At 39.9% G+C, this 14,049-nt stretch overlaps 2 protein-coding genes across 3 annotated transcripts; both read right to left on the minus strand.

The window, feature by feature from the left end:
- Window positions 1-346: 346 nt before the first annotated feature.
- caprin2 (caprin family member 2) lies at window positions 347-5,662 on the minus strand. The gene is made up of 19 exons (XM_087786082.1): window positions 5,444-5,662; window positions 5,320-5,382; window positions 5,174-5,260; window positions 4,242-4,483; window positions 4,047-4,129; window positions 3,602-3,709; window positions 3,503-3,531; window positions 2,924-3,142; window positions 2,677-2,823; window positions 2,522-2,600; window positions 2,188-2,228; window positions 2,023-2,130; window positions 1,859-1,957; window positions 1,667-1,807; window positions 1,397-1,529; window positions 1,233-1,337; window positions 1,124-1,179; window positions 1,013-1,061; window positions 347-937 (listed from the first exon to the last, which is right to left on the minus strand). Exons 1-19 carry the CDS (start codon window positions 5,660-5,662, stop codon window positions 366-368), a joined length of 2,580 nt encoding a protein of 859 aa, XP_087642208.1. The 3' UTR covers window positions 347-365.
- A 1,066-nt stretch (window positions 5,663-6,728) lies between these two features.
- LOC148084942 (SIN3-HDAC complex-associated factor-like) lies at window positions 6,729-13,645 on the minus strand. Of its 2 annotated transcripts, none has more exons than XM_087787935.1 (6): window positions 13,533-13,645; window positions 11,556-11,683; window positions 10,745-10,844; window positions 10,576-10,675; window positions 9,904-10,051; window positions 6,729-9,826 (listed from the first exon to the last, which is right to left on the minus strand). In XM_087787935.1, the coding sequence occupies exons 2-6, from the start codon at window positions 11,681-11,683 to the stop codon at window positions 9,616-9,618; spliced, it is 687 nt and encodes a 228-aa protein (XP_087644061.1). In that variant the 5' UTR covers window positions 13,533-13,645; the 3' UTR covers window positions 6,729-9,615. The 2 variants fall into 2 exon arrangements, with proteins under 2 accessions (XP_087644061.1, XP_087644060.1); XM_087787934.1 differs by lacking the exon at window positions 13,533-13,645 and adding an exon at window positions 11,743-11,798.
- Window positions 13,646-14,049: the final 404 nt, after the last annotated feature.

Genomic DNA, 14,049 nt, shown 5'->3' on the forward strand with positions numbered 1-14,049 from the left:
TTACAATTTGTTCTCGCATAAGCTGTGCATTTGAGAGTTTGCTGCAAACTTTAAAATGAAGCAAGTGCATGTAGTCAGAAACAACTTTTAAAGTTTAGCCACAAAAGGAAGCAAATATTAACTGCACGTGTTTATTACAGCACTTTAGGAGGTCACTCATCTCAGTGCAACAGTTATGCCTCATGTGTTCACCCACACTTCTTTCCTCACACTAATGTGGGACTAAATACAGTTCACACACACAAATAACCTTTACAAGTCCTTTGTTCAAATTAATTTAGAAAAAAAAAAGTCACACATTCATGGGTTGAACACAAGATTTACAAGGACATGAACCATTGAGAGCTACACATCCGTTGCTGAATTCAGTCCTGGTACAGCAGAAAGCCAGAAAAGGTGCTGTACTTCCAGGTGCTGCCGTAAATGGCCCCTCTGTGCAGCCTGAGCCACACTTGGTCTCCTTGATAGAGTGGCAGGATGGCATGGTTACTGGCCGTCTCGTGATCAGGGGCACTGTCATTGGCGTACGCAGACACCATGACCTCCTCGTTGCGCATGAGGTTGATGTACAGGGGAATGTTAATGGCCAGCTTCAGGATGTGGAAGATGAAGACGTAGATCCCGTTTACTGGACAGGTGAAGCGTCCAATGTGCGAGTCATACATGTCGCCAAGGTTGCTGTGCAGCTGGTCGAAGACAATGGGCTGGTCCAGGTTACCCGGAGCAAAGTTAGCAGTACGTGATGCAGTGAAGGCCACCCTCATTGGCTGGGAGAGCGGGTAGACCTGCATGGGAAGCAGGGTGGCATGGTGGCCGTGAGGAGTCAGTGGGACGTCCATGGTGGAAACGGACAAAGAATCTCCATGACCCGAATCCATGATTGTAAACTCTCCTTCTCTATCTGGACTGCTAACTTGAGAAGAGTCACTCCAGGGAACTGCAGGAACAGAAATGGCAACAAGATGTTGTTCAGATTGTTTAGATTAAAATAAAATAGAATTTGGGATTCTACCAGAATTATTTTGTGCCCCGTGCTGATAGCCTTGTTGGTATCTAGACTCCTGAGAAAAGTTCCAGACAGTTCAACTCAAGCACAACATCGAGATGCAGAGAAGTGACATACCTGTCCGGCATACATGTGCCGGTCTCTAACAGGTGCCTGGGGGATGTAGGGTCCTCCTGGAGGAGCAGCACTGGTTAGACAGCGCAAACAGAAAAAAAAAGCCTCCCACCTCTAAGAGATCCTCTATTGTAATACGGAGGCCCTTGTCTTCCAGGATTGAGACCCATCTGACCAGGCGACAGGAAGATGTGCCGACCGTAATCTGATTGATAACCTGCCGACAAAGTAGCAAACATGTAGCGTGACTTTTAGCACGAGAATGATCATACTAACCTTGATGTGGGAAGTCAAAGGCAGCAAATTCCGGTGGAGTTTGGGTACCGGTACTGATAAACATGGGTTCACCAAAGTCTGGTTTGCATGCACCGATGCAACTTTGGGACGGCGAAGTTGTTGACTCCAAGACCTGTAGTCAGGCATGGATTAAATCAGAGGACCACCAGCCCTTATCCTCAGTGTCTTGATGAACTCAATTAGATTTCATCTCTGCATGATGTCAGAATAAATTTAAATGTTTTGAAAGTCACCAAGAGAGAGACTTACTGCCTGGATGTTCTTGTAGTGTACAGTACTGAGAGTTCTTCTGGAGGGGGGTGTGGAGAAACTCTGGTCTTGAGAAGGGGTAGAGGATCGAGACATGCCTTTGCTCAGAGGAGACAGTTTTCCCGATCCAGACATGGGGGTCTAAAAACAAACATGAGAAAAATACAAGAACAAATGTTTGAGTCTGCTCACATGAGGATGGTTTTTTTCCCGGTCAACAGAGATGGGTGACTGTCGGCAGTAAAGAGGTGGTGAGGGGAACGTCTTCCTCTCAGTCAAGTGCAGGAGGTCCTGCAAAAGATAAAGGCTAAAATTAAGATCATTTTTCAATAGAGGGCTGTTCTACTGATCCTTACCCGAGGAAGGTTCTTCGGGGGAAAGTCCTGTTGGAAACTCTGCAGGCTTGGATCTCCATTGGTCAGACTAACTTTGCGCTCCAGGAGTCTAGCAGGAAGTGGAGTGGACTGAGGTAGAATAAGATGATGAGCCACATAAGACTGTCACATTAAGAGTCAACTTACATGAAGCATTTTTGGTGGAGGGTCTACAGGGCTCCTCAAACCTGATTCAGAGAAGAACAAGACTAACTCATCATTTGATTTACTAAATATATAAAATGACACAAGATAAACATGTCTAGCACAAGTCATTGACACTGAATTGTTCTTCAACCGTAGCTACATGTCTACAGCATTACAGTTTAAAGTAGGCGTTTTAACAGGTGATAAATGTGACAATTCGCAGCTGAACTACACTATCAACCATTGAGGATAAGAATCTTGAAAAGACAGTATTCAAGATTTCTATTGCTCCACCTCTCACCATTTTATACTCTATACATTAAAATCAAGTTACCCGGAGATGGTTGTGATCCTTGCAACTTCATTCGAGATGGGACATTGGAAGGAGAGGTCTCACCATCCAAGAGAGAATCCTGAGGAGAAAATGTATTGAGTTTTCATTACAAACCAGACAATTTAATAAACTAAACCCATTTATTTGAAGGTCACCTGCATGAAACAAAAAGATCCATCACTGTTGGTCATAAAGTCCTCCAAGTGACGTTTCCTTAGTATGGGGTCTTTGGGCAAGATGGTTGGCGAGTTGAAAACCTCCAACTTGTTATTTTTATTTAACTTTGTTTTATCCCCTTTTCTCTGTGGAGAAAAGTGTTCATCTTTGTTATTACTAACCCATTTAAAGGCAGACAACACGCAAGAACCAACCAATCAGCTTACTCTTCAAGTTTTTATTTACCCTTTTGCCACCAGAAGATTGTTTCTTGTTGGCAGCTTTGGGGATAAAGGTGGCAGCTCCTCTCCATGGCTTTGGGACTTTGGCTTCTGCATGGTCTTTCTCCATAGTCTGCTCCATGTCCCAGGAATCAGGAGGCTCTTCCTCTTTCATACTCAGGACTTCTTTCCTGCTCTGAGTGGAAGGAGTCGCCATGTCAGACAGGCACAGTCTGTTGAAAAACTGTCGTTTCACCAAGCGTCAGCAGCAGAAGACTTACAACCAGCATTTTAAAACAAGACTAGCAACCAGGTGCTCTGGTGTTTGGTGCTTGGTTTTAAGCCATTTAGTGACACATTTTGACATCATTGTGCCAACTCTGGAGTGACAACAGTGCATTAAAGTGTAGACCGATAACTGAAAAATACGTTTTTATTAAGCGCCATGAACCAATTTGCAGTACACATAGATATTTCTTGCTTCCATGAAGTGATCGCATAAATAATCTTTGAATGTATGATAGATTATGCAAAGCGCATTAAAGTGCACACCAAAAATTCATTTAATTTGGAGTCAGAAAAACCTTTCAAACACTGACCTCACCTCCTTTGCTTGATTCAACTTTACTTTGGCTGCCAGGGATAAAGACAAAATAAAAATGACTACAGTCATCCATGGAAAGTCAAGAAGTCATGGTCTTACTGCAGCTGGAGGTCAGTGGCACCTCAAGGGTCGTGACGGGAGGAGCAGGCAGATTGGTAAAGTACACACTGCTCAACAGTACACCGAGCTCTTCCTTCAGCTGCTTGACTGAAGAGAGAATACCAGCAGTTCACACAGCACGGTTTAACCAGTTCAAATGAGTAAAATCAAATCCCTCAACTAAATTCCTAAGTTGTCTGAACGTTCTCATTCATCCAGGTTCGCATGTTGCGTTTACACAGGCAATAAAAGTGTCTGATTTGGATTTATATACAGACACAATTTTTTATATTTGATGATGTATTTAAAGTTTTAATTAATCTTTTCTTCCAATTGGTTAAAGTCAATAAGTCAGTTTGACACTTTATATAAAAGCCATAAAAACAAAGCAAACTATATTCAATAGTAAACATTTTAAGGCATTGAGCTCAACAAGCTTGCTCACATGTCGTTCCAACCACTGGTTTGTCCTTTCCATCCAAAAGATCCATGTACACCTGGGCAGCCTTCTCCATCCGATACTCCAGACTAAGCATTACATTTCCATTTTAAAATACAGTTTAATGCATCAGATTTGATCGATCATACAGCTGCACGAACCACGTTTTTTTTTCTTCCCCATTCCTGGTGCATTACTAACCTTAGTGAGTGACCGTCCCCATCGACTCCCAGCAGGGCTGAAAGCTGGTTCAGACGATGCAGCTGATGTGGCGCTACCAACGGGGCCTGATTTTGTCCAGTCTGCAGGTCTTTTCTAACGCGATCCAGTTGAAGACTGGCAAGAAGCTGCTGGATCTGAAGCACAGTGTTCAAACGACAGCGCTCCAACTCCCTCTTTGCCACTTCCTCCGTCTTCACTGCTTTTTTCTGGGCCACAAGCAGCTGCAGAGACAAGTGGGAAAGTGGCCCCATCTACTTTAGGTTGAAATGAGAAAGTGGAAACATGTGGACTGCAAAACGCATATAACTGATGATACAGAACATATTCAAGATTTCAACTCCTTTAGATAAAAAAAATCTTTCTCATCACAACAATCTAAACCGAGTTATTCCAGCAGATAAAAAGCCTCACACTTCAGTTAACTTTGCTTCATAAAGATTACTTTTTGTGCACATTTTGTTGTTATACAAGAGCTATATTGAAATTCATATTTATACTGTGGTTTGTTGGAACTCAAAAATACATTTAGAAATGTACATTTTTCCAATTAATCCATAATGGTTCAGTTACATTTCTTGGTTAAGATACTGAACTGTGTTTTAGAAAAGAAATCACGTAGTTACCTACGTCCTCACGTAAAGTCTTTCTAAAATGTCTTTAATGGGATGCGATATTGTAACTTCAAGTAACTTAAAGTAACATCATTTTGTCTGTGCATGAGTAAAGTTTATCCAATTATATCATTTATATGCCCCATGTCAATTCTTTAGCCATCCTCCAAGTTTCTTGAACATGAATGTAATAAAGTGGAATGCCTACAAATACTGCAGTTACAGAACTAGCAAATCACTTAATCAATAAAATGGATCCATTGACATGTTAAATTATGTTCAATAAGGAGTTCATCTTACATCCTGAGTCAGACTATCCAAGGTCTTGTGGAGTTCCTGTGCAAAGGCCAAATTGTGCAACACCTGCTCATATTTCTCAGCAGCTGCCTGAAATAAAAATGTAAAAACGTGAGTACAGATCAAACATGTAGTGAACTTTTACACACCATCTGGTCCTGGTTCAGAGTCTCCCCGCGGTCCAGCCTCTTCTTGTACTCCTCCAGTTTGAGCTGTCGACACACAAACGTTCCAGATCGAGTCAGAAACCGAGACGAGTCACCGACGACATACCTTCCTCTTCTCCAGGTTTCGAACTTTGTGCTTCAGACACAGGAGTCCGTCCTCGATGTAGTTGTCGTAGCCATGGTAGGCAGTCGACATCTCGAGGCCGAGCTGCAGCGCGCACGAGCGCACAGGTGAGCCTGATTTGGGGCTGCCGGGCAACAGCAGACCCTGCCGGCCATTCTCGGGTGAAGGTGAGGCATCCGGGGTGATGGGCAGCTGCACCATGTTGACCTCCAGTCTGGATGGGAAACATGTAGAAATAATAGCGACTGTTCGAGTGAATAAACTACAAAGATGACAAAGAAGCATTGAGGAAAGGCGGTGACCTGCACAACACGACCAGAAAAGACATGTCAATATGACCACCGCAAGGTTGTTTTTTTTATAACAATAACAACAATTTTAAGAAAACCCAACTAAACTCACATTGTGCGTCTCTGGCGCAGGAGCCGCTGACCTTCCGAACGCCGCCGAAATGTGAATAAGCGGAGCAGGTAGAGGCCGCGCCGGCTCTCACCTGTACGTTTATATACACCTGAGAACACACCGATCATTTCCGGTGTCATCGAAAGTATGTTCCTTATTCACATATTTATTCATAAAGATAGTTCCGTCTGAGACGGAGCCCGCAGTCTAGCGCCAAATCACATACGTGTTTTGGCCTTAAAATGCTTCCTGTGATTTTGTGAAATATACCTGAAAATAAATAAAATAATGGCAAAAGGGATTTTTATTTTGCTCTTAACATTTTGTGCATTATATTTGAACAATTTGATGTTTAGTGTTTAATAGTTACCTCAATGAACTTTGAGATAAAGGTGACTTTTTCCACCAGCAGTTAAAGTGACCAGGTTTGACTTGACAATTTATTACATACTTTTTTCTTCTTTTTTTTAAAATCATTTGATGAGTTAGTTTAACGTTTTATTAGGTTATACAGTATAACAAGGTCAAACATCCTGTTTTATTTTTCCTTTATTTACAAACATTTTTGTATACATATTTGTATTATTGTGGAATCAAGATCAAGCAAGCTTTTGCCCTTCTGCTCCACGGGAGGTTTCCGTCCTCCCTGAGCTCGCCTTAGGACACCTGCGTTACCGTTTGACAGGTGTACCGCCCCAGTCAAACTCCCCGCCAGACCAGTCCAGAACCACTGGCCTGGAGAGGAGTCATGGAATTATAGAAGCTACACTCACATATAAGAGGACATGTCTTCAAATCATCACACAGCTGAGTCAGCAGAAAACGTGACATTTATTAAAAGTACAAAGCAAGTATTTCAAAATATACAAACTTGTCGACAGTAGTGTATCTCTCTCTCTGCTAATGTACAGAGCAAGACTAATAAAACGCTTTAGTTCACAAGTGCAGAAAATGCTTTATTCGACTCCAAACAAGAAACCATTACTGCATCAAACAATGAGTACAGGAGTCACTTTAAACTACCGTGATACTTTTTAGTACAATCATTTCTTCAGTCTGTATGGCAGCGTCGTACATTCCGTCATTTACAGAGGAAACAGAAACAGCAGTGCGATGCAAGATTGATCGTTAAATAATAAATAAAGACGGTTTCCATGTAAAAAAAAAACAGAATCTTAGATGTATATACAGTACATGATGGGGCAATAAGGCTTAAGTAGAATGTTTGTTTCCCATGAGGTGTTTATAAAGAGACAACAAAAAAACTTGTGCGAAATTCATGCGATTTAAATTAATTGCAAAAAAATGTTTTACGGTTGATTATAGTTTGTATATGCAAACAATGATAGTTTTGTATTTAAATATATCGAACAACAAATTCATGTTTGTTTTTTTTACAGTTGTTTGTTTTGCTTCATCTCCAGTCTTGATCACATGCTGTGGTATCCCAGACTTTTCACACTTTGTGAGGTTTAAACCTTTTTGGAAAAACACAAAAGTGTTTTTTAGCATGTCGTAGGACATTTAATAAAAGCAAACACTTTCCTGGTCTCATTCTAAATGAGACTTGATAGTGTTAAATACAATTTGAAATGAAGCTAAGAATTAATCGAGTCACTTAAAAAAGGCTACAGACATTTTTGCTATTTGTGACAACAAACCAAAGGAATGGAAGGCTTAAAGGTGGAGGTCCTAAGAGAAAGTCGAGGGGTGAACCAAGTCAATGAAACCTTAAAGGGTTCTGTAGCAGCCTAAACTTCATGATACTGAAAGTGTAAATGACAAAAAAGGGTGAACAAGTTTCCAGTATTGATCTAGAACTTGCCCTATAAGTTGTTGAATGTCTAGTTAACGCCACTGATCACAATACAACGGCAGGTCAGGGCTATATGAGCGGAATAAACAATCCAGTGGTGGCAAAAATTTGAAGGATGTGTGTTGGGAGTCACAGCTCTTATTCACTATTGAAAGCAAAACTGAACGTTACATAAGAGTTTTGCAACCTTCTGCGAGAAAAAGGGATGAAGAGCTGGGGCCTCATGTACAAATACGTTTCTGGATTTTCTACTTAAAACAGTCATACACTCTAATCCAGAAAATGGTGCACAAACTAAAATATTGAGATGTATGAATCTGTGCGTGCAAACAAATACAAGCACTTTTCCTTGTACATCCCAATCAACACAGACTTAATTGCAGTCTTGTTTGTCCCTTTCCACACCCTAATTTACATATTCAAATCATGTTTAAATGAAACATAGTCTGTGATTTGTCTCCCCGTGAACAGTTTATAAATAAGGAAGTACACCATAAAACTTGTCCGGAAGTCCGAACTTTTTACTGCTCTTTTCATTATTGATACATATGAACTTTGACGTGGAAAAGTAATTCAGCACGTTTGTTTGTGCTTACAACCTCTTAGTACATGAGGCCCCTGGTTCTTAGAGTTCTGGTAGATGGTTTATTTGAACAAGGAACATCTTTATGTAATTAAATTTGTTTGAAAACCTTTCTTATTGCTTTTACGTCTGGTATTTGTTCTAAACTTTTGTCTATGACTGTAATATGCACTATATTTTCATTCATCTGGTTATTAAGAGAACCTCATCAATAAAATGAACTGAGGTGTCAGGACTGTCGCTGAAAAAAAACTGAAACATAATTTTTGGTAAAGAAAACAAAAGAGAAACAAAGAACAGGCTAATATTTTGAATAAGGACAAACCAAGCTGCAAAAGGCTTTGGAAAAGGCTCAAAAGCTTATGAACCCAAAACCTTCCTGAGGGTTTGTGTAGCTTATAAAGGTTTACTTTAGGGAAACTTCTGGAGCTGAGCTGCAAACATCACTGAGTATTCAGACTTGAGCTTCAGTGTGAGAGAAGGAGCCCGATTATAGATCAAGGTTGGGTTCTCAAAAGTCAAATAACAAATAAGGGCGTGGTTGGGGTCCAGGACCACATTCAGATTACTGTAGCTTGTTGTTACACAAAATGTTTTAGTTTAGATTACATTCTGCGCGAAATGTGCACATCTTGTACACACTTGTTTCTTCCAGTAATTGTCTAACACTCATTTAAGACTTGAAATATAAGATCAAAATAATAATTCACTTACCATTTAACTCCAAAAGTAACGTAGTAAAAGTGCTAATAGAGTATTTGTTTAATTCATTCAATTTTGAAACTCTTAAAGTCCAAATGTTTCTTTGTATTTCATTTTATTTTTAATTATTTTGTATTATAATATGCTTCAAAAAGATTAGAATAGTTGTACATTTATTTTATTTTGTGTGTGTTTTCTTATTGTCCAATCCTTTGATATTTTTTCTTTTAACATTTTTGTATACAAGGAATGTTTTAGGTTTAACACATATTACTTGTTTTTAAGTTTGATTTTTAATGTCAATTCTTTTTTTTTCGTTGAAATTTCTCATTTTAAGTGGAAAATAAATATAATCTCATATCTTTAATATTATGTTCAGACATTTGTTTGTCTTTTTGACCCTTTTGGAAAATCCGGTGGTTAGCTGAACCATGAAAGCATTAGTCTGTGAATTATGCTACAGTTTCAGTGTGTAAAAGCTTCCAGAAGTTTCCATTTTGGTGAAGTGTTCCACGAATCCAGCATTTGTAACATCTGAAAGAACTATTTACAGAAATATAATCTCAACGCAACTGAAAACAGAACCGGTCCAGGACGATCTGGAAGCAGCTTTGAAACATCATCAGTGAGGTCAGTCTCTGTTCAGGGGAACTATACCAGGACTGGGCTACCTTCTCCATCCACTTCCTCCTCCTCCTCCTCCTCCTCTTCTTCAGGCTTAGACAGAGTTGGAAGAGACTCCATCTGCACCTCCTGCTCTGTGGACTGGGGTTTGGATCGGCAGCAGGGCTTAAACAGGTGAGGATGGATGATCACTTCTCCAAAACGTCCCTTGTAGATGACCCCGCAGCAAACCTTCTGCCTGGAACCACAACAAAAAAATAAACAAACAAATATATCAACTGTTACATGAAATTAACGGAACAATCAGATCTTTACCTTTTCCAGTAGGTGAGGTCCAAGAAGGAGAAGGCAGAGGAGCCGGAGCTTCCCAGCAGCTCTGAGTCGGAGCCCTCGTCTGATTGGTTGCTGTAGATTGGTGACTGGGCAGGTGAAGCACTGGAGGTAGTGCTGTGAGCATCTGAGTCTGTTAAGACATCCATGATAACATGATTGACTTCTGTCATTAAATCACCCACTTACTTTCATCTACAGTATGTTCTAAGTCTGAGCCCTTTCATTAAACATTTCAATATCACAGACATGGTTTTGTCTATGTCAGTTATTTACATGGAGCTAGAGCTCATAATTCATAGAGTAACTTCACAAAATCCTTATGGTGAAATAAAATAAAATGTTTATGCCAACAGAAAAACCTCTCAAATAATAGAATGGAATGTTGTTTAATGATTTCATGATGCTGACTGAAAACATTTAAATATTTGAATTAATGCGAGACTGAAATTATTTTTTCCCACCAGATACATGTCTGCTAATTCTCTACATCTTGTCAGACACAATATAACAAAAACAATATAAAAAGCAACTGCTGACAGGAATCTACTCAGTTGTGCTGGTGCTGATGAAGCTTTGCAGCTACAAACCAGTCCAGGAGACACATATCAGGCATGGCTAGCTGTTGTGCTAAAAGCTTTAAAGGAAAAGACCTACTGTTCCTCTGCATGCGGATTATTGGCCAAAGCTTCTTCTTTTTGAGTTTTGTTGTCCGCAGCGTCGTCTTCATGCTTGTACCTGCTTTTGCATCGACCACCTGATGTTGAACACATGTGAGTCAAATGACTGTTGCATAATAAGGTTTAAAGGGGATCAAATTGCTCACATGATTCCAGTTCTTCTTGGTTCCAGCTGGTAGTTTTTTCCATCGCTTGACCAGGAGGACGCAGGCGTTACAGATGTCGCCACAGCGCACTTCAGCGAGCCTGAGAGACAATACCTCTTCAGTTATCATCTCCCCTTACATGTGTGGCCTATTGAGGGCTGTTCATCATCTATTGATAAATTCTAAGGTCAGTTTCTTCTTTGCATTATAAATAAGCAAATAAATGTATATATTTATCTTTATTAAGATCTTCTTGTTTAATGTTATTTTTTAACTGCATTCACAATAAAACATTTCCAGAACAAAACAACAACCCTAAATGACATGTCAGTTCAATTTCTTTCAGGAATAGTTGATTTAACTTTAACATTAAGGTGCACTTTATATAAACTTTTTATTGTGGTATCATTTTGCAATGCCTTTTGATAATTCACGAATAAAACTAGATTTGGAATATATCTTGTATTGTTTAGACAGACTACTTCTTGGATTATATCAATACACATTTTATCTTACTTCGAGGGATTCATTTAAAGTTATTAACACTTCAACTTTTAAAAGCAGATACATGCTGTATATATATATATATATATATATATATATATATATATATATAAGATGTTGTTGTTGCGAAAGATGTAAATTATTCAATTTTTTAACTCATTAATTTCTTCTCATCCACAGTTTGTGCACCACTCGTCTTGCGTTACTGGTAACCATGGATGCAGACATTCACACGCACCTTTTAAAAAAAATGGTGCAGGTTTGGTCTCAGGACTGTGACAGTGAAGTGCATCGATGATGAACTTACCCGAAGCAGCTCTTGAAGTCGCCCTCGTAGCGCTTGCTGTCAGTGAAGCGGGAGCTGGAAGACTTTGCTCTGCAAATGCAGCAGCCTTCATTGCTGCGATACATCTTTGGCTTGTGGAAGCTAAACATCTGAACAACAACACACTTGATCAGAAATGCAATTGTAAAGGAAGCACGACTATTGTCACCTCAGACATCTCCAAGGATGATCTGGCTGTTTTAATTACACTGTTTTTCTGTCTCTCACAAGGATCTAAAGAACAACTTTATATCTATATACCACAATTAAATCGAATGTTGACCAAGGAGGCTCAGGGAGGTGGTCTACGTGAACAGTATGTGTGATCAAGATGGGTGAAGGAAGATCTGCTTGACTTGCTGGGAAAAGGACCGAAATCACGCATGTGAAGGATATGACACACATGCACATTGAAAACTTGATTCATGTTTCCAAACTTGGTTTTTAGAATGTTGAATCATTTGAAAACAATTTGAAATTATATTACAATCAAAAATATTGCTGTATTTTTTATGGAATAATATATATATATATATATATATATATATATATATATATATATACAGTTTATATATATTAAATATTATGTAGAATTCAGACCTGAAACTGGAAAATCAAATTGACTCTTTTAAAAAGTCATCACAAAATGAATGCTAATGGAAAATAATAATGGATAAATATCAGTTGTTGCTACAGTGTCAAGAAAAAATAACCATAAAAAAACATGTGAATGTAAACGTGCAGGATACATTTATCCAGGGCTGTCAGACAAATTCAAATTGCTGCATCATTTATATACACGGCAATAAATGTACGCCACATCCCAATAATCCAAAGAGTTATTCTCTAGAAACTAAATAAAGAATCTGTTCCGCTCCAGGTCTTCAACATGAAGACGTCACAAGAGAGCATCACTGAGAAGGAGGCAGAGGCAGCTGCTGTTATGCAACATGGTGCTGATGCGAGTGGAGGCTCGATCACATGCCGACACGTTTGAAAACTAAAATATAGACATATAACGAGGCTAGGTGTGCCAGCGTCCATCATAACGACAACAGCAGCTCTGTAGCCTAACATGAAGCCATGGATGATATTATATTACATGGATGCTGTACATGCGTCTTCTTCTTCGCACATGGCAGCTCATGTGATGCTGCACTGGAGTCCATTTACATAGCTTTAAACACGCACACGACTACACAACTGGAAAGAATTCCCTGCAGATTTTTTACAAACACTCATCAACTAAAAAAGGAAAGAATCACATAAGTAACGTAGGAGGGATGAACATAGATGCATTAAGACTCACGTCACACTTTATTTTAAATGGACAGCTTTGATGCTTTAATATTCAAACTACTGGCAAAGTGATGAGAAGTTCTTCATTATGTGGAAACGAAAATAAAACGTAAACATGCACCAGTGATCGCAGGGACGAACAAACGTCAAACAACACGCAGGAAGATGAGATGAGTTTGAGAATAAGATGAGAAGATTCCTGTGATCGCATCAAGTAGTTGTGTTGATATACGACAGAGTTTGAACTTCTATGGCTACAAACATAAGTGAGGGCGGAGAATATGTCAGTGAAACGATGGTAGTTTGAGAGGACAACCGTCGATGGACTTTAAACGGGTGTCAGGGTCTGGACCTCATACACTCCCTCCTGCATCCTCAACTACAAGTGCCGTCGCTCCACAAATATGACGAGATCCACCATGAAGATTCAGTTCATTTTGACATGAGCTGCAGGGAAATGGTCGCAGAAAGGTGCCAGTCGTGCTTCACGCAGCAGCGCCACAGACACGCACAGTGAAGTCCAGCTGCTACACACAACATGCACGCGCGAGGAAAGAATACTACGAAACTTTCGTGTCTTTTCTCAGTTTTTGTTATTGTTAACTATCGCTAAAGCATCGTTTATAACCCGAGTGTAATGGTCAAATCAAATGCTCTTACTTTGTGTCGAATAAAAAGAAGCCAAAACAACAAAAGACGCAGAAATATCCCACTTTAAGCTCTTTTCATTGGTGTCGCTGTAGACTCCGAAAAGACTACTGAAGTGTCAAAACGTATGGACATCAACATTGAATCCGTAAAGGTCCTTCAAAATAAAGGTACAGCCCTTACTGTGGATTGTGTAGAGTTTTATTTTGAAGAGTACATGTTCACATACAGTCGGATGGTTCGCCGTTATTCGTGCTAACGAACGGATCCAGACTGGCATGTATAGTTTGAAGACCTGCCCGCATGCGTGTTACGGTCTCTCCCGCGCCACCATTTTCTCATTCCTCTTCAAACAGCGTGCAGCTCTGACGTCACCCGCGTGCGCAGTTAGCAGTGACCATGTATGGAGTCAGCTTTGCGCGGGAAAGAGCGGCGCCATGGTGAGCTTGACCGGCAGGATCTACGTCACCGTGTTGACGGTATAGAAAGAAAGATAAACGCAATTATTCCTCAAAATGATTAACACTCC

Source organism: Callionymus lyra, chromosome 3, assembly GCF_982586985.1.
Source record: "Callionymus lyra chromosome 3, fCalLyr1.hap1.1, whole genome shotgun sequence".
Classification (NCBI taxonomy): domain Eukaryota; kingdom Metazoa; phylum Chordata; class Actinopteri; order Syngnathiformes; family Callionymidae; genus Callionymus; species Callionymus lyra.